Source organism: Prionailurus bengalensis, chromosome B1 (assembly GCF_016509475.1).
Source record: "Prionailurus bengalensis isolate Pbe53 chromosome B1, Fcat_Pben_1.1_paternal_pri, whole genome shotgun sequence".
Lineage (NCBI taxonomy): Eukaryota > Metazoa > Chordata > Mammalia > Carnivora > Felidae > Prionailurus > Prionailurus bengalensis.
Window position 1 is genome coordinate 133,975,137 of NC_057344.1, and position 18,792 is coordinate 133,993,928.

At 40.0% G+C, this 18,792-nt stretch overlaps 2 protein-coding genes across 4 annotated transcripts in view; one reads left to right on the top strand and one right to left on the bottom strand.

Moving 5' to 3' along the window:
* NUDT9 (nudix hydrolase 9) overlaps positions 1-5,680 on the bottom strand; it is a 55,846-nt gene extending 50,166 nt beyond the window's left edge. For 2 of the 3 annotated variants that reach the window (XM_043572223.1, XM_043572221.1), the window contains exon 1: positions 5,271-5,673. In XM_043572223.1, the coding sequence (XP_043428158.1) occupies positions 5,271-5,377 (107 nt within the window). In that variant the 5' untranslated portion in view covers positions 5,378-5,673. Of the gene's footprint in view, positions 1-5,270 lie in introns of all 3 variants that reach the window. The other variant, XM_043572220.1, reaches the window with a different exon arrangement.
* An 11,621-nt stretch (positions 5,681-17,301) lies between these two features.
* Positions 17,302-18,792, top strand: part of HSD17B11 (hydroxysteroid 17-beta dehydrogenase 11) — a 34,349-nt gene continuing 32,858 nt past the window's right edge. Inside the window, exon 1 of the mRNA XM_043572224.1 lies at positions 17,302-17,751. Within this exon, the coding sequence (XP_043428159.1) occupies positions 17,542-17,751 (210 nt within the window). The 5' untranslated portion in view covers positions 17,302-17,541. The remainder of the gene's footprint in view (positions 17,752-18,792) is intronic.

Consider the following 18,792-nt stretch of genomic DNA (forward strand, 5'->3'; position numbering starts at 1 on the left):
GAGAGCGAGAGAGAGAGAGAAGTCGGAACAGAGAGAAAAGAGAATCTCAAGCAGGCTCCGCACAGGCAGCACAGAGCCCAATGTGGGGCTCAAATTCATAAACCGTGATATCATGACCTAAGACGAAACCAAGAGTCAGATGTTTAAAGGACTGAGTCACCCAGGCGCCCAGACTCTGTCAACCTTTTTTAACAAGAGCGGTATGTGTTTTATTTTCCATTTACCTGTCTCTGTAAATTGAAGAAGTAGCCAAGGGGGTCCTACTTGCCCTTTTTTAAATAGACTTTTTTAGAATAGTTTTAGGTTCACAGCAAAATTGAGCCCAAAGTACACCTAAATATCCTCAGCCCCACCCCCTATACCTACCCCCCACCTACACACAGCCTCCCCCACTACCAACATGCCCCACTGAAGAGATTTGTTTCAATCAATTCACCTACAATGACACATTATCACCCAAAGTCCACAGTTTACACTAGGTTTCATTCTCTCAGTACATTTACTAGTTTGAACAATGTATAATGACATGAATCCACCATTATAGTGTAATAGTTTCACTGTGCTAAAAATCCTGAGCTCTGCCAGTTCACCCCTACCGTCCAACCCCTGGCAGCCAAGGATATTTTTACTGTCTCCAGTGGTTTGCCTTTTCCAAGACCTTATGTAGTTGTAATCACACAGTATGTAGCCCTTTCACGTTGGTTTCTTCCACTTAGCAATGTACATCTAAGGTTTCTCCACATCTTTTCATGGCTTAAGAGCTCATTTCTTTCAGAGCTGAGTAATATCCTATTGTCTGTGTATACCAGTTTATTTATCCACACACCTACTGAAAAACATCTTGGTTGTTTCCAAGTTTCAGCAATTATGAAGCAGCTGTAAACGTAAGTATGCAAGTTTTTGTGTGGATCTAAATTTTTCAACACATTTGAATAAATCCAAAGAGGGCAACTGCTGGATCATATGCTAAGAGTATATTTAGTTTTTTAAAGAAACTATCAAGCTTTTCTTCTTCCTAAACGGTTTCTTTCATATTGTTTGTCTACAGCTTTATATGTAATTCAACTGTTCCGTTTATCCCACTTAAAAACTTTGAAACAATTGCTATTTCATCTTATGCTCACCTTGCATCTGTGAAGTACTGTCAAACAGCCAACAATCAGGGAAAACTTAAACAGTAAAAGTCTATTCATGAGTGTGAGGTGGGAGAATACTTGACATGTGACTAATTTTATTAAAAGTGGTAGAATCATGGGGCCCCCGGGTGGCTTAGTCAGCTGAGCGTCTGACTTCGGCTCAGGTCATGATCTCACAGTCTGTGAGTTCGAGCCCCGTGTCAGGCTCTGTGCTGACAGCTCAGAGCCTGGAGCCTGCTTTGTATTCTGTGTCTCCCCCTCTCTCTGCCCCTCCCCTGCTCATGCTCTGTCTCTTTCTGTCTCAAAAATAAATAAAACATTTAAAAAGAAAATTAAAAAAACAAAAGTGGTAGAATCATTATTTTCAGATTATGATGACCTGTACATGCCTAAATTGCCACAGCGTTGGAAATCCAAACAATGAACTCTCAAAATAAGATCTTCCTCACCCACCCTAAACTCATACTCAACAAAAGGGAACAGATACGGAACACATGTATTTACCAAAAATGGCAAACAGATTTCAGGTATGTGTGTTTTAAAAAGCAAAATTTTATATGGGGTGCTTGGGTGGCACAGTGAGTTGAGCTTCAGACTCTTGATTTTGGCTCAGGTCATGATCTCAGGGATCTATGCTGAGGGTAGCCTGCTTAGGATTCTCTCTCCCTCTCTCTCTGCTCCTCCCCTGTGCACACACATGCTCTTTCTCTCTCTCAGTCCCAAAATAAATAAACTTTAAAAAAAAAAAGGCAAAATTTTACATATGGAGCCCTAGTATCTAATGAATTGTTATAAAATTAGTTACTTTTCATGGTAAAGTAAGGGGTAAGTAAGGGGTAAAGAGTACTGATAAGATGCTGAACAGGAAACACTGATTTTGTTCCAGTCTATGCCAACCAAGTACCAAATTTCTTTCCCAAGTATGAGACTCTCTGTTCAACAAGCACAAATCTGCTACCCACTCTGACAAGAGAAACTTACATGCCTAATTGTTTACTTTTCCAAAACTAATTTTAAAAACTTGTAAAAAACAGTAAAAATTCAGACTCTATCTTACCACATTGAGAAGTGCTAAGCTGCTACTATATCCACAGTTTAAACATGATACACCAAAAGTAAACAGAACAAGAATAAATGTAATATATACATATACAGCCTAGGTTCTTTTATTATACAAATGAATTGGTGCAAGAAATACACCTGACCAAGCACGTGAGAATTCAGTAGCTTATAAAGTTAATTTCACAAAGCAAAAAAAAGTTCCCAAAATGGTCAAACTTGAAGAAATACAATGTTGATATGGTGCTTTGAAATAAAGCAAATTTACAATACTACTAATAGCCATGATAGTAACTAAATGTATATAGTGCATGCTATGTGCAAGTTACTGTTCTTGTGCTATAATATATACTCATTTGTCCTCACAACTCTAAGGTTAGATACTATTAACCTTATTCTAGAAATAAGACCCCTAAGGCCCAGAAAGACTACATAAATTTACCAAGCTCACACAACTGATAGCAGAATCAGGATCCAATCCCAAACAAGTTGGTTTCGAATTCCAGGCTCCTAAGATTAGGCTACAGTATCCTGACTGCATTTTTAGCTTACACATTTGTAAGTCTTCACAGGAATAAAATACACACTGTTCTCCACATGTCACTGATAGCTGCTGTTGGAAAATTTGAAAGCACTCCCTACATCTTTATGTTCTATCACTTTTTTTCTAGAAAATAGACATTTGTAACCGTTGAGGCAAATCACAAAAAACAACTGCAAAATTCTGACTTTCTGGATTTGCCCAAATTAAGAGTGGTAAAATTCTCAATGATAAATGTCTTACATCTCTTCCAGAATGCCTTGCAATATAAGATACCAACACTGAACACGTACTTGTTGGCTTCACTTTTGGCTTTTTCTTGAAAGTCAGTAATTAGTCACTAGTTTTAGATATAGCCCAGTTCACCTAGGGTTCCCAGCATTATAAAAATGCAAAATAATTGCCAAGCAATTTTACATTGTTCTAGCAGCATCTATCAAAAACAGTATTCATCACTTCCAAAGAATATAGTTTGGGGGCACTTGGGTGGCTTGGTGAGTGGAGTGTCTGACTCTTGATTTCAGCTCAGGTCATGCTCTCACAGTTCATGGGATTGAGCCCCACATGGGGCTTGATGATGATAGAATGGAGCATGCCTGGGATTCCCCCCCCCCTCTCAAAAGTAAATAATAGTCTTATAAAAAATTTACAGTTTGATTTTGTCTTTAACTAGAATATTTTGTAATTTTTTTTAATTTTATGTTTTTTAATAGGAGTTTGGTTGACCCATGTTACATTATAAAAAGCATAGATGTTTATTCCTTCCCTCCCCAAAATTTACTGAAAAGTGATAAAGATGTATAAAAGGCAACAAAACCCACGGTAGGAGAGAGAATAGGATACCACCAGTGAATAAGAAATTGTTCAGGAAGATAGATAGTAAATGGACTCATACTGACCAAAAACCAAAGTAAAACAAATTATATTTGAAAATATGAACAAGAGGGTGAATGAGAGATGCCATTCCTATAAAAGGAGGGCTGAGAGGTTTTAGGCTTGAAATAAGTGGGCCCAAATGTCATGGGCAGCGGGACAGTAACATGGAAATCAGTCCTCCTTCCCCAAATAACAAGTTAGCAACAGTCACGTTTGCCCCTGGGATAAAGCCAAAAGTTAAAATGAAAGATTAGGACCTCTACTGTGAATATTGGTGTTAGAGAACATAGCACCAATTTAGGCTTAATAGGACTACAGTTCACACTAGGAAATAAAGTTAAGGCAGCTATGCTCAGCAGAGAATTTGCTACTCTGGAAGAAACGGGAAAGAGGAGGATTCCCAGCCTGTCCACCTGTTACCTGCTCACACACCTTCAACTGAAACCTTCCAGTCTACGTGCCCTGGCACATGACACCAATATTCCATCAATCATCCCGTTTAGAGAAAATAATATCTATTACCTACATGAATCAAAATATAAGTGAAAAACCGGTGTCCACCAGATATTTGAGAAAAAACAGAAGGCAAAAGTACTGAAAATTAACAGAACCATGACCTATAACAGATAATTCAAGAAACAGAAGATACTTTTTTTTTATTTTGATGACTGTTTTTATAGATTCAAGAACTTTTATATCCATAAAAAAAGAAAAGGCTGCTATTAAAAAGAGCAATTACAGGGAAAAAAAGGTTGTCAAAATTTACAATTCAATAGAAGAAATGACTAACAATGCACAGGACTTAAATCTGAATTAGTAATCTGGAAGATAAATTTGAGTAAAATCGCTAAGAACATCGTACAAAAAGATGAATGTGAAATGAGAGAAAAAGAGAAGAGATTCAATCCAGAAGGTCCAACAACTATCACAGGAGTTCCAGAGAAAAAGGGACAAGACAAAAATGGGGCGGGGAGAGAATATAAGAGAATTTCTTTGTGCCAAAAGGAAACATGACATGCCAAACAGGAATTTTTTTTTTTAAACCACTCCTTTTTTTAATGAGGGACAGCCTCATAAAACTCGTTCATTACTATGTGCCTAATATAATACCTAGGACACCGTGTTTACTGAAGAATGAATTAAGAGAAGAAAAAAAAACAGAAAAACGTAGGAGGCAGAGTGAGATACAAAAAACCCTAAATTTATCGAGTTGGCAAAACAAGAAAAAGAGGTAGATAAAGATATCTACATTTGAAATAAGAGGTGGAAGGGAGGAATGACAACTTATACTTTTCATTTTACACCATTTCTACTGTTCACTTCTTTAAGCTTTATGCATGTATTAATTTTAATAATATTTTAAGTACTAATCCGAAAAAAAGTGACACGGGACACCACCACATCCAAACTCTCGGAGAACAATAACGTTGGTGGCTTAGGCAGGATGGCAAGTTTCAATATCAGACACCAAGAAATATCACTACCACTAGTTTTCCTCAAAAGGCAGATAAAACACTTTGGAGCCTTCTTGAAAACGTAAACACAACTATAAAAACCCTGGACGCAAGTAAAGCCTATGGAATCCGCAGCACTGGACGCTGGTTCCCACCCAAATGCAAGGGCTCAGGAGAAGCCAGCAGCACTACGAGGGGGAATACCTGCACGCCGGAATGCTGCAACAGCCCGAGGACTTGACAGTCACAGAGGCCAAGGCCACAGAGAGAGACACCGTGGCTAAAGTCTTTCCCAGAATGCGTTCGGCCATCAGCGCCCCGCGGGCGGCTTCGCGGAGCGAGGTCACGCTTAGGTAGGGCCACAACCTCCGTCCGCTCCACAGCCCCTAGTATTAGCGGGCACTAGGACCGGGCCGCTCTCCCGTTCCAGGAAAGGACTATCTACGTTCTTCTCAAAAATACACAAAACCAGGATCCCTCCCCAAATAATCCCCCACTTCCAACAGTGAGACGCAGGCAACCAAACCAGCAGAGCCCTTGGTCACTCCCAGCGCCTTCCGCTGCGTAGCAGCGACGCGGACCCCAGTGGCGCCCCAAGTGCGTAACAGCACTTTACGACCCCGCCGTAAAGCAACTACAGTGCCGACCTTGCAGCGCTCGCGATCTTTGACGTCTCTGTGTGCGCAGGCGTACTTGGGGCTGGGCGGAGGGAAAATGTACCCGGAAAACTCAAGAAAAAGGAGAAAACAAAAGAAGATGGGGAGCTGGAGCGGGGGCGGGAGAGGAATGCAGAAAGTAAAAAAAGGGATTGAACGTTGTTTACCTGTTTTTTTTTTTTAATCGGCTGGAAGGAGTTACAAGCAGCTCTTGTAGTGAACCATCGGGGACCTAGTATCTGAATAATAAGTGGTTGCCCGAAAAGGAGGTAGTTGAGAGATTCGCACTCCACCTAAGGCTTTCTCTTCCTTTTTCACCAAGTTGTTGACTGCAAATGCTAAGTTTGACAAGGCTTTGCCGGATGTGACCTTAGCAAACCTGTGGAAGAGTAAACCAGCTGTGAGCCAAGAACGCAGCTTGGAGCAGGAATACAAGGCAACACCCCGCACAAACAAGGGGCAACAATTAAACTGCCAGGCTGAAAATTGGTGATTCAGATTGTCTAAAACAGTTTGTAATCTGGCTTTCATCTTTTATATTCATTATTTTATTAATGTGGCAAATAGTCAACTTTTAAGTACATAACATACAATCTCAATGGTGTGGTATAGACACACATTGTAAAGTTTTGTCTGAAAAACCAGATTAATCAAACTTTTACAAGTATTCTGATGACTACAGAATACAGAACTCTTGGCATATAACAGCTCCATCACAACCTCTACACTAAGAGACTCAGCGAAACCAGTATGGCTTCTAGCAGTTTAAGGCTTTGTCCCCAGGATAATCCGAGACCCCCTTAAGATGCCTGCATGGAAAAGCTAAGGAGAATTGACTGTTCCAGGAAAAAACCTTGCAATAGGCAAATAGTAACCTAGACCCCTCTCTTAGAGCAGTTTCTTTAGACTTGGAGTTAGGAATATTTTTCCTGACCTTTGTGATGTATAAATCTACCAGCCAGAACTGTTTCCTCAAGGACCTGAGAAATCTTCACTTTGAAATGCAGTCATTCAGGGAGATAACTCTGTGTTAGTTCCCAGTGCCTGTGAAAGGATAAGGGCCTAACTTTAGTGGGCATCTTTCTTCAACTTGCACTGCTGCCTTTTATGGTAAAGATAGAAGTTTCTTTCATCTCAGGTGGCCTACTCACATGAATCATCAACTCAGCCCCTTAACACCCCTCAGTGTCTTTCCCTTAGCACCCTCCAGCCTTCTATTTCAGGGAAGTTGAGTTCATTCATGCAATAGTATTACTGAATAAAATGTGTCCTCGGGGCGCCTGGGTGGCGCAGTCGGTTAAGCGTCCGACTTCAGCCAGGTCATGATCTCGCGGTCGGTGAGTTCGAGCCCCGCGTCAGGCTCTGGGCTGATGGCTCGGAGCCTGGAGCCTGTTTCCGATTCTGTGTCTCCCTCTCTCTCTGCCCCTCCCCCGTTCATGCTCTGTCTCTCTCTGTCCCAAAAATAAATAAACGTTGAAAAAAAAATTTAAAAAAAAAAATGTGTCCTTATTGCTTTAACTAGTATCTAGGTTTGTTTATTTTTTGGCAGTTCTTCTAGTACTATTATTAAAGTGTGTTTGCTTTTTTAAAAATAAATATCTGGACATGTCTTCCTCTGGTCGGATAAATTTTGCCCTTCTTGTCATTGACAGCCATTAAACTCTGCTTAAACTGGAAATGTAATCAGTCAGGCTCTGTTTAAAAGATTCAGCCCCTCTGAAATGTCATTAAGAAGAAGAGAAGGCAGTGCGCTGCAAAACCTCTGACCAGGAACAAGAGACAGGAAGGAATTCTCATAGAAAGTTCTTCAAGCTCTGGTTTTCTAACTCCACATTCCTTTTTTTTTTTTTTTTTTTTTTTTTTTTTTTTTTTTTTTTTTTTTTTTAGGGAGAGGCAGGGAGACAGGAGAGAGAGAATCCCAAGCAGGCTCCACACTACCAGCACAGAGCCCGATGCAGGGCTTGATCTCACAAAACTTGAGATCATGACCTCAGCTGAAATCAAGAGTCAGTTGTTTCACTGAGCCCCCCAGGCACCCCTCTACCTCTACATTCCTTAAGGAGAGATTGGAGCAGACTTAGCTTAAAGAACTATACAACTATGCAAGCAAAACCAACTTCTTGGTACTAGGACTGTACCATAATTAGCTCAGATAGTGGGTCTCCAGGGTTCCTTCCTGCAGGGACATGTACTAGAGTCTGCTAGAGTAGTGATCATGCCCTGTAGTCCACTCTTGGGTAGAACCCAAATGCCATCTCGAATATTTACTGTTTTATATTACCATCCATTTATCCACATCCCAAATTAAATGGGTATCATTAGAACTTAAGTAGAGAGAAGTGAAGGTTTTGTTGTTTTTTTTAATGTAGTAGCCACATACCAACTCTAAGGGCTTCTTACAATAGTTAGACAGGCAAAAGATCCTCAATAAAGAATGTTTTAAAATATTTATTTTGAGAGAGAGAGAGGGAGAGAGAGAATCCCAAGCAGACTCCACACTCAGCGTGGAGCCCGACACAGGGCTTGATCTCACAACTGTGCGATCACTACCTGAGCCAAAATCAAGAGTCAGAAGCTTTACCAACTAAGCTACCTAATGAATGTTTTGAAATAGGAAAGCAGTGTATATAATTACTGATATCAATTTTACATATGCTAAAAATAAGAGTGATTATTAATTCCAACTGTTGGGGCGCCTGGGGGACTCAGTCAGTTAAGTGTCTGACTCTTGATCTTGGCTCAGGTGATAATCTTACAGTTCGAGCCCCTCTTTGGGTTCCATGCTGACAGTGTGGAATCTGCTTAGGATTCTCTCTCTCTCTCTCTCTGCCCCTCACTCACATTCTCTCTCTCTCTCTCTCTCTCTCTCTCTCTCTGTCTCAAATAAGCTTAAAACTTCAAAAAAAATAATCCCAACTGTTTCCCCCTTTTTCTATCCATTTCTTTATATAACAAATATTTATGGATTAATTACTGTTTACCAAGCACTGCCCTGGGTGGCAGGAATAAAGTTGGGAACAAGATGAACAAGGTCCTGCTCTCATGAAACTTACTTTCTAGGGAAGATAAATCAACTATAAATAACTAAGCCAACTAGGAATTGCATATTATGAAGGAATTAGACAACTTACTGTGTAAAATAATAATTGAGGCTGGAGTAACTATATTACAGGAGAAGTGTGTCAGCAAAGACTTTTCTGAGGAGGTCACATTTGAGAGACACCTAAGGACATGAAGCTGCCAGCCACTGGAAAAGCTGGGTAGAGAGCATTCCAGGCAGAGAGGACTGCAAGTGGCAGGAAAGGGCTTGGCCATAATCAAGGAACAGAAAGGTCAATGTGCTAAAGCATCGTAGTAAACTGGGGAAAGTGTGATCTGCAGTGAAGCCAGAGAGGTGGGCCAGTATGCTGGACATAGCTCTCTGCTTCCCAGTACCCATTTATTCATTCTCCCTTCTTCCATGTCCTATGTAGAAATGTGTCCGGTTAAAAACTTACCTCCCTGTGCTCCCTGCAGCTAAAGGGGCCACAGGACCCTTCCTGGCCAATGAGAAGAATGTGGTAGCCTACTGTGTGGGTTTTCTAGGAAGGCCATTATTTTCCTGGGCAAAAGAGACTGGCTGATTTAGCAGGAACTAGTAACCCTTCACAATTTCCCCTCCCTCCTTTATTCCTGCTTGAAGGGAGGGCACATTTCCTAGAGAAGGAGCAGCCATCTTGAGATCCTATTGACAAAAGCCACACATATAGATGGCAGAATTGGGTATAAGAAGGAGACTGAGTTTTTTATGACTTCCTTAAGTAGTTGCACCAGTCCTGCATAGCGTGGTTCTGGGTTAATAAGGAAAATAAGCCCCTATTGACTAAGCTACAATGGTCGGGTTTATTTTATGTAAAAATCCTGACACAAGAGCCAAATCATATAAGGCTTAATGGTCTGTGGTAAGGAATTAGGAGTTTATCCCAAGTGCGACAGAAAGCCATTAATACTGTACGAAACTTTATTCCTCACAACATAGAGAAATAGGTATTATAAAAGTTGGAACTGGACAAACTGTAATATAGGGGAAGGGGTTGGAGTCGAAGTCAAGTTATTACATTCTTAATACTTACCTTCACTGCTATTATCTCTCCTTTTCCATAAACCCCTGGGTCAGAAGAAGCCTACTTTCCTCTTTTTCTTTGCTTGTGGCAAGAATTTTCTTCATATCATTTGTGTTCTTTCAATCAGTGGAAACGTCACACCCACCAGTCCTGTCTCTTAATAAGTTAATGCATGCTGAAGGAAATTAAAACAAAGAATTTAAATGATTTGTTCAAAATCACACACCTAGAGAGTGACAGAGCTGGATTCCAACCTAACTTCAGAGTTTTTGCTTTAACATTATGCTGCCTCAGATTTCATAAAGGCCAAGGGTGAATAGTTTCAAGATGACAGTGATTTCTTCTGATCCAGTCTGTCCCAGTTACTCTAGTAAGAGCCTTTTGCTAACGAAGGCCGCTGTTTAGTCACAAGAATGTAAATACTATCTTTTGACTTTTACCTTTCAGAATCAACCATAGACCAAGCACAGAAAATGTTACAGTTACAGAATAGAAAGTCAGCATGATAAGTCCTGAGAATATGAAAGTAAACCAGGTATTAGAAATTGGGAGGTAGAGGGGCGCCTGGGTGGCGCAGTCGGTTAAGCGTCCGACTTCAGCCAGGTCACGATCTCGCGGTCCGTGAGTTCGAGCCCTGCGTCGGGCTCTGGGCTGATGGCTCAGAGCCTGGAGCCTGTTTCCGATTCTGTGTCTCCCTCTCTCTCTGCCTCTCCCCCGTTCATGCTCTGTCTCTCTCTGTCCCCAAAATAAATAAACGTTGAAAAAAAAATTAAAAAAAAAAAAAAAAGAAATTGGGAGGTAGAAATGGAATGGACTCCTGAGGAAAAGAATAGGGCTTACCCTCCTTTTACAGAATGGGAAACTGAAAGTTTCATCATACAGTGGCATAAATAAGACATAACAAGTGTAAAAGTTTTAAATATAACCAAACAAAAGTATAAGGATAATAACATAATTTATATTGGGAATATATAAGGAGAAGGGTGTTAGGGGAGGAATAAGTGAGCTACATCCTCAGCTGTCATAGAAGAAAATCAATTAATAATGTCTATTATTGGGGCACCTGGGTGGCTCAGTCAGTTGAATGTCTGACTTCAGCTCAGGTCACGATCTCATGATTTGTGAGTTCAAGCCCAACTTCGGACTCTGTGCTGACAGCTCAGAGCCTGGAGCCTGTTTCAGATTCTGTGTCTGCCTCTCTCTGTTCCTCCCCCACTAGTGCTCTGTCTCTCAAAAATAAATAAATAAATACAAAAGAAATTTTTTTTAATGTCTTCTATTGATTAACAAAGAAATGACACTGTAAGCTTTTAGTAGAGGTACGGAATCAATTCTGCAAGAGATAGTTAAATAGATTAAAAGTAGTTTATCTGGGACACCTGGGTGGCTCAACTTCAGCTTAGGTCATGATCTCACACTTTGTGAGTTCAAGCCCTGTGTTGGGCTCTGTGCTGGCAGCTCAGAGCCTGGAACCTAGTTCAGATTCTGTGTCTCATTCTCTCTCTGTCCCTCCCCCACTTGTGCTCTGTCTGTCTCTGTCTCTCAAAAATAAATAAATGTAAAAAAAAATTTTTTTTAAGAAGTTCATCTGAAGAATTAGACAAGGGTGGGACTCATAACTGTGTCTTTTTATTATCTGCACCTTTGAACCATTTTTAAACCAGATATAGTCATTACTTTGAATTCATAGATTCATGACTTTTTTAAAAAATATGCTTGGACAAGTTAATTTCTGACACCCTCCAGCTCTAAAATTCAGACCTCAGAACCAAGTATGAAGGCTTCTATCCCAGAATGACTGAAAAACTATTGGAATTACCTCCTTTAGCACAGTCTGGCAATCATTTCTGAGTGTTCTTCCTCAGTGTTCTTTAGAATAACGGGGAAAAAGAAAAGTGACTGTTCTTTATTGGCCTATATAATTGATAAGTACAGCGACCTTTCCTTCTGAATCCACTAGCATTCTACAGAGCCAGCCTTGCAAACATAAACCTCTTATTGATGGCTGGTTAAGATACAGTAATAGCTATCATTCATTAAGTATATTTGTATGTAAGGTGTCATGCTCTATGCTTTTTAAATATCTCATTTACTCAACCAAGCTGCTATTATACCCATTTTACAGATGAAGTAACTGAGACCTCAGGGGAGGGTAAATAATTAACCAGGTATCACATAGCTGATAAAAAAAAATGGCAGGAATTCAAAATCCTTGTTTTTATTTTATTTATTTATTTATTTTTTAATATATGAAATTTATTGTCAAATTGGTTTCCATACAACACCCAGTGCTCATCCCAAAATGTGCCCTCCTCAATACCCATCACCCACCCTCTCCTCCCTCCCACCCCCCATCAACCCTCAGTTTGTTCTCAGTTTTTAACAGTCTCTTATGCTTTGGCTCTCTCCCACTCTAACCTCTTTTTTTTTTCTTTTTTCCTCCCCCTCCCCCATGGGTTCCTGTTAAGTTTCTCAGGATCCACATAAGAGTGAAACCATATGGTATCTGTCTTTCTCTGTATGGCTTATTTCACTTAGCATCACATTCTCCAGTTCCATCTACGTTGCTACAAAAGGCCATATTTCATTCTTTCTCATTGCCATGTAATATTCCATTGTGTATATAAACCACAATTTCTTTCTCCATTCATCAGTTGATGGACATTATGCTCTTTCCATAATTTGGCTATTATTGAGAGTGCTGCTATGAACATTGGGGTACAAGTGCCCCTATGCATCAGTACTCCTGTATCCCTTGGGTAAATTCCTAGCAGTGCTATTGCTGGGTCATAGGGTAGGTCTATTTTTAATTTTCTGAGGAACCTCCACACTGCTTTCCAGAGCGGCTGCACCAATTTGCATTCCCACCAACAGTGCAAGAGGGTTCCCGTTTCTCCACATCCTCTCCAGCATCTATAGTCTCCTGATTTGTTCATTTTGGCCACTCTGACTGGCGTGAGGTGATACCTGAGTGTGGTTTTGATTTGTATTTCCCTGATAAGGAGCGACGTTGAACATCTTTTCATGTGCCTGTTGGCCATCCGGATGTCTTCTTTAGAGAAGTGTCTATTCATGTTTTCTGCCCATTTCTTCACTGGGTTATTTGTTTTTTGGGTGTGGAGTTTGGTGAGCTCTTTATAGATTTTGGATACTAGCCCTTTGTCCGATATGTCATTTGCAAATATCTTTTCCCATTCCGTTGGTTGCCTTTTAGTTTTGTTGGTTGTTTCCTTGGCTGTGCAGAAGCTTTTTATCTTCATAAGGTCCCAGTAATTCACTTTTGCTTTTAATTCCCTTGCCTTTGGGGATGTGTCGAGTAAGAGATTGCTACGGCTGAGGTCAGAGAGGTCTTTTCCTGCTTTCTCCTCTAAGGTTTTGATGGTTTCCTGTCTCACATTCAGGTCCTTTATCCATTTTGAGTTTATTTTTGTGAATGGTGTGAGAAAGTGGTCTAGTTTCATTCTTCTGCATGCTGCTGTCCAGTTCTCCCAGCACCATTTGTTAAAGAGACTGTCTTTTTTCCATTGGATGTTCTTTCCTGCTTTGTCAAAGATGAGTTGGCCATACGTTTGTGGGTCTAGTTCTGGGGTTTCTATTCTATTCCATTGGTCTATGTGTCTGTTTTTGTGCCAAAAATCCTTGTTTTTAGACACTTTTCCCAAGAAGATATCCAGATAGCCAACAGACACATGCAAAGATACACAACGTCACTCATCATCAGGGAAATACAAATCAATGCCTCACTGAGATACCACCTCACACCGGTCAGAGTGGCTAAAATGAACAAATCAGGAGACTATAGATGCTGGCAAGGATGTGGAGAAACGGGAACCCTCTTGCACTGTTGGTGGGAATGCAAACTGGTGCAGCCACTGTGGAAAACAGTGTGGAGGTTCCTCAAAAATCGAAAATAGACCTACCTTATGACCCAGAAACAGCAATACTAGGAATTTATCCAAGGGATACAGAAGTGCTGATGCATAGGGGCAGGTGTACCCCAATGTTTGTAGCAGCACTTTCAACAGTAGCCAAATTATGGAAAGAACCTAAATGCCCATTACCTGATGAATGGATAAAGAAGATGTGATTTATATATACAATGGAATACTACTTGGTAATGAGAAAGAATGAAATCCTGCTATTTGTGGCAACATGGATAGAACTGGAGGGTATTATGCTGAGTGAAGTAAGTCAGAGAAAGAGAGATAGCATATGTTTTCACTCATATGTGGATCTTGAGAAACTTAAAAGAATTCCATGGGGGAAAAGAAGGGGGAAAAAATAGTTACAAACAGAGAGGGAGGGAGGAAGGCAAAACACAAGAGACTCTTAAACACAGAGAACAAACTGAGGGTTGAAGGGGGGGTGGGGAGAAAGGAACATGGGTGATGGGCATTGAGGAGGCCACTTGTTGGGATGAATACTGGGTGTTGTATGTAAGCCAATTTGACAATAAATTGTATTTTTAAAAAATCCTTGTTTTAATAGCTGTGCTCAAATGCCTATTAGGGATTAAGTTACCTAATGGTACGAGAGGGAGGTGTTATGAATGTTGTAGGAGTTATGAATAATAGGAAGTATTATGAGTAGTAGGAGTTTTGATTCTTTTGAATTTTCTAAGTGATTTATGGTTGGCTTAGCTTTTCTTCTTTGCCCTAAAAAAGAAGGAAATATAACATAGTGATAATGGCCTAGGTCTAAATTCCAACTCTTCCATTCATACTGTGAGCTCAGGTCATCCTCTGTTTCTTTATGCATATAATAGACATCTCATCAAACCTACTTCTTAAGACTGTTGGGAAGATAAAATGAAGTGTGCATATGTGAATCACTTAGCATAATGCCTACTTAAGACATCGTTGCTCAAAACATCGTTGAAGCGCTCCACATCCTTACCTTTTTTTTCTCACTTTTTCAAATGCCATTTCAACAGCTAGAAGGGTAGCCTAAAATTAAGATGCTGCACACAGAAAACATTTTAAACTCTCCCAATGAAAGGCATTTTTAAAAACCACAAACATATAAAATCACACTTTGCCACTGTGTCAAATTAGTAGCTAATTATCACTCACAAAACCATCCACATTATAATTATATTAGTGTAAATTATAACTTACATACAGTTGATAGAATACTGTGCTTTATGTTAACTCATTTGAACTTCACAAGAATCTTGTAGGGTTAAGTATTAGTAACATCCCAATTTTACAAATTAGGAAACATCCTTAGGGAGGTAAAGTCACATACACATATGGGATTCAGGTGTGACTATTTGAAAACACTGGGTTTTTTCCCTACACCAGGGAAGCTCTGGTCAACTTTGTGAGTCAAAACTACCCAGTTCTCTTTAAATACAATTTTCTCAATAGAAAATGTTAGAGAAAGAGCCTGAATATGTATGAAAGTCAACATATGAAAGTAAATACACACACACGTAAAATGTGATTTCTTTCTATAGGTATTGGGCAAAAACGTTTGACAAATCCTCACCCTGCATCTAGCCCAGTTATGCTTTTACTTGCTGTGGGAACTTTAAAAAATTAATCTAACTGATCTATTTACTTATAAAATGGGGAAATAAATAGCTTTCTTCTCTAGTTCCTAAGAGGCTTTAAAAAAAATCTAATGAGATAATATATGTGGAAAAAAGTTCTGAAAACTGTAAACTTTCTATACTATCATAAATGTGGATTTAAGGGCAATAATAAAAACTTGCAGATGATAGATAGGAGTGTGAATTCTTTGTGAACTTCACTTTTTTTATTATTATTATTTCTTGACATTATACAAATGTGTAGGTAAGCATTTAGCTTCTTGCTGAAAATGTTTTGCTCTCAAGAGGGAAATGTTGGTGGGACCAAAGGAGAATTTAGTCTTTTTTTTTTTTTTAATGTATGTTTATTTTTGAGAGAAAGCGAGTGCAAGGAGGGGAGGGGTAGAAAGAGGGGGACAGAGGATCTAAAGTGGGCTCTGCACTGACAGCAGCAAGCTCGATGTGGGGCTCGAAGTCACGAACAGAGAGATCATCATGTGAGCCAAATTCCGACCCTCAACCAAGTGAGCCACCCAGGTGCCCCGTGAACTTCAATTTTTTGTGATCTCCTGCCTGTTATTTTCTTAATGTTTATTTATTTATTGTAATTTTTTTAACGTTTATTATTAAGAGACAGAGTGTGAACAGGGGAGGGGCAGACAGAGAGGGAGACACAGAATCGGAAGCAGGCTCCAGGCTCTGAGCTGTCAGCACACAGCCGCACACGGGGCTCAAACTCACAAACCTCAAGATCATGACCTGAGCCGAAGTCAGACGCTTAACCGACTGAGCCACCCAGGCGCCCCTTATTTATTTATTTTTAAATATTTATTTTATTTATTTATTTCTTTTTTTAATTTTTTTTTCAACATTTATTTATTTTGGGGACAGAGAGAGACAGAGCATGAACGGGAGAGGGGCAGAAAGAGAGGGAGACCCAGAATCGGAAACAGGCTCCAGGCTCCGAGCCATCAGCCCAGAGCCCGACGCGGGGCTCAAACTCACGGACCGCGAGATCGTGACCTGGCTGAAGTCTGACGCTGAGCCCCGTGTGCGGCTGTGTGCTGACAGCTCAGAGCCTGGAGCCTGTTTCCGATTCTGTGTCTCCCTCTCTCTCTGCCCCTCGCCGGTTCATGCTCTGTCTCTCTCTGTCCCAAAAATAAACGTTGAAAAAAAAAAAAAAAACTGAACTGAAAAACTACATGTAACAGACAATTATTAAGCTCTTACTGCACAGAAACCCAGAGTTGGGTCTTTTTTTTTCAGTAACCAATCTCTAGGATTTTTAAAAATACTTATATAAATAGGCTACTAAACCAAAAATTACATAGATAATCTTTATGCAAGGTGATTTTCTTTCTATTTTGTTATTCATTCTGGAGGCAATGATTTATTAACCTGGATAAAGATGCAATTACCAAAGTGTGTGTATATATATATATATATATATATATATATATATATATATACATTTTTTTTTCACAAGTTCTAACAGGTTGAGTGAAAAAGGTTATCCAAAAAAAATAAACTGGTGTTCCTTGTGGAAACAATCCCCTATGATACGATCTGATTTTTCCTGGACCTTGATTATTGCTGTCCTTGAAAGGACATTTTCTCTGCTCTCCGGGAATCGAGCTTAGTTCAAACTAAAATGTGAGGCAGCATAATTTTTCGGGGCGGGTTTGGAGGGTATGGAACAACTGACCCCTCTCTCCACGTTCCTTTCAAGACAGGAAACTACATTTGCATCCCTTCGCTAATGATGGGCATCAAGTTTCAAAGAAGCGTCTGACCTGGGCCAGGGACACTGTCAGCTATCTTTGTAACTTTGAGAGGAAAGCAGGCGGCAGCTAAGCGTAGATGCTCGGCTCTCGAGACCCGGAGGTAGTGGGTCAAATAGGACCAGAAGGGGAAGCCTTGCCCTCCTCCGGACTTTGTCCCTCCCAGATTTCTGAGCTGGCGAGCAGCAGCTCCGCACTGCAGCCCGAGCCAATTGTGAAAGGCTGAACGAAGCCCAGCCCAGCGGAAGGAAAGGTTTCAGAGTTGTTTGTTTCTCCCTGATAAAGGAGCCCTTCCTTGCTTTTGCTTTTATTCTCTCTGGTATTGGACGGAACAACCCTCCAGAAGCAATTTAGAGTGATTGGTGAAAGGAAACACACCAAAAGCTCGCAGCAACAAAAAGGATGAAATTCTTTCTGCAGTGTCTTCAGCTTCTGCCCTTACTGATCATCTTCAGCTTAGAGTCGCTTCTGAAGCTTTTCATTCCTAAGAAGAGAAAATCAGTTACTGGAGAAATCGTCCTGATTACTGGAGCTGGACACGGAATTGGGAGACTAACTGCCTATGAATTTGCGAAACTTAAAAGCAAACTGGTTCTGTGGGATATAAATAAGGTAATAGTGCTCACTCTGTTTTACTTTTTGGCACCTTTGATCTGTAGACAGGGATGCATTCTGTAGGCAACATCCCCTTCCAGCATTTCTATAAAGTAGGTAGAAAAAACTACTATTGGTATTTTATAGATTCATTAATGTGTTTATGATTACAGGATAAATGGACTTAGACAATATAGGATTCCCAGTTACTACCCATCACTAATTTGGCATTGTAAACATATACTTCCTTTTGCCCTGAAAATAATTTGTAATCTCCTCCAAAGCCTGATTTCGCTGACCCTTCTATCTTAATCGGATGGGGAAAGTAATCGTTTTAAACTAGTCTATTAAAAGTAAGAGGTTTGCACCTGTTAAGAAAAAAAAAAAATCCTGGCCATTACTGAGATAAGTGGGTTCAAAAAGATAGCCAACAGAAAGCAACATTATTGGATCATAGCAGTTGCCAAAAGTAATTTTTAAAATTATCTTTTTGTTAAAAACGATATAAAAGAAAAAACTCTTTGAGGTGCCTGGCTGGCTCAGTCAGCAGAGCGTGTGCCTCTTGATCTCAGAGTCGTTGAGTTCAGGCATGAAACTCCACATCATGAGTGGCAGAAACTCCACATCAGGCATAGAGTTTACTTTAAAAAAAAAACAAAATAAAAAATTTAAAAGAAAGAAAAGAAAAAAAACCCTCTTCAATGTACACAGTGTTTTACAAGAATAGGTGTAGGCTTAAGGAAGAGAGGAGGACTTTGAATCTAATCTTTTATTTGGCCAATGGTAGATGGGCAGAGAGGTTTCCAGAAGGCACCTGAAGGCCTGAAATGCCATCCCTTGCACGTTAGTCAGCACCCAGTGCTGTAACAAGAATTTAGGGATTGGAAATTTAGATGAGAGTTCACCCAATGAGTGTGTGATTGAGATAGCAATCAACAAGCATTTTTTGAATATCTGTTGCATAGATTGTTAAGAACACAGTGCCAAACAGGACATAGGGTCCCCTGCCTTCAATCTCATAGGGAAAATAGACTTTAAATAATTATGTGCAATGAAAAA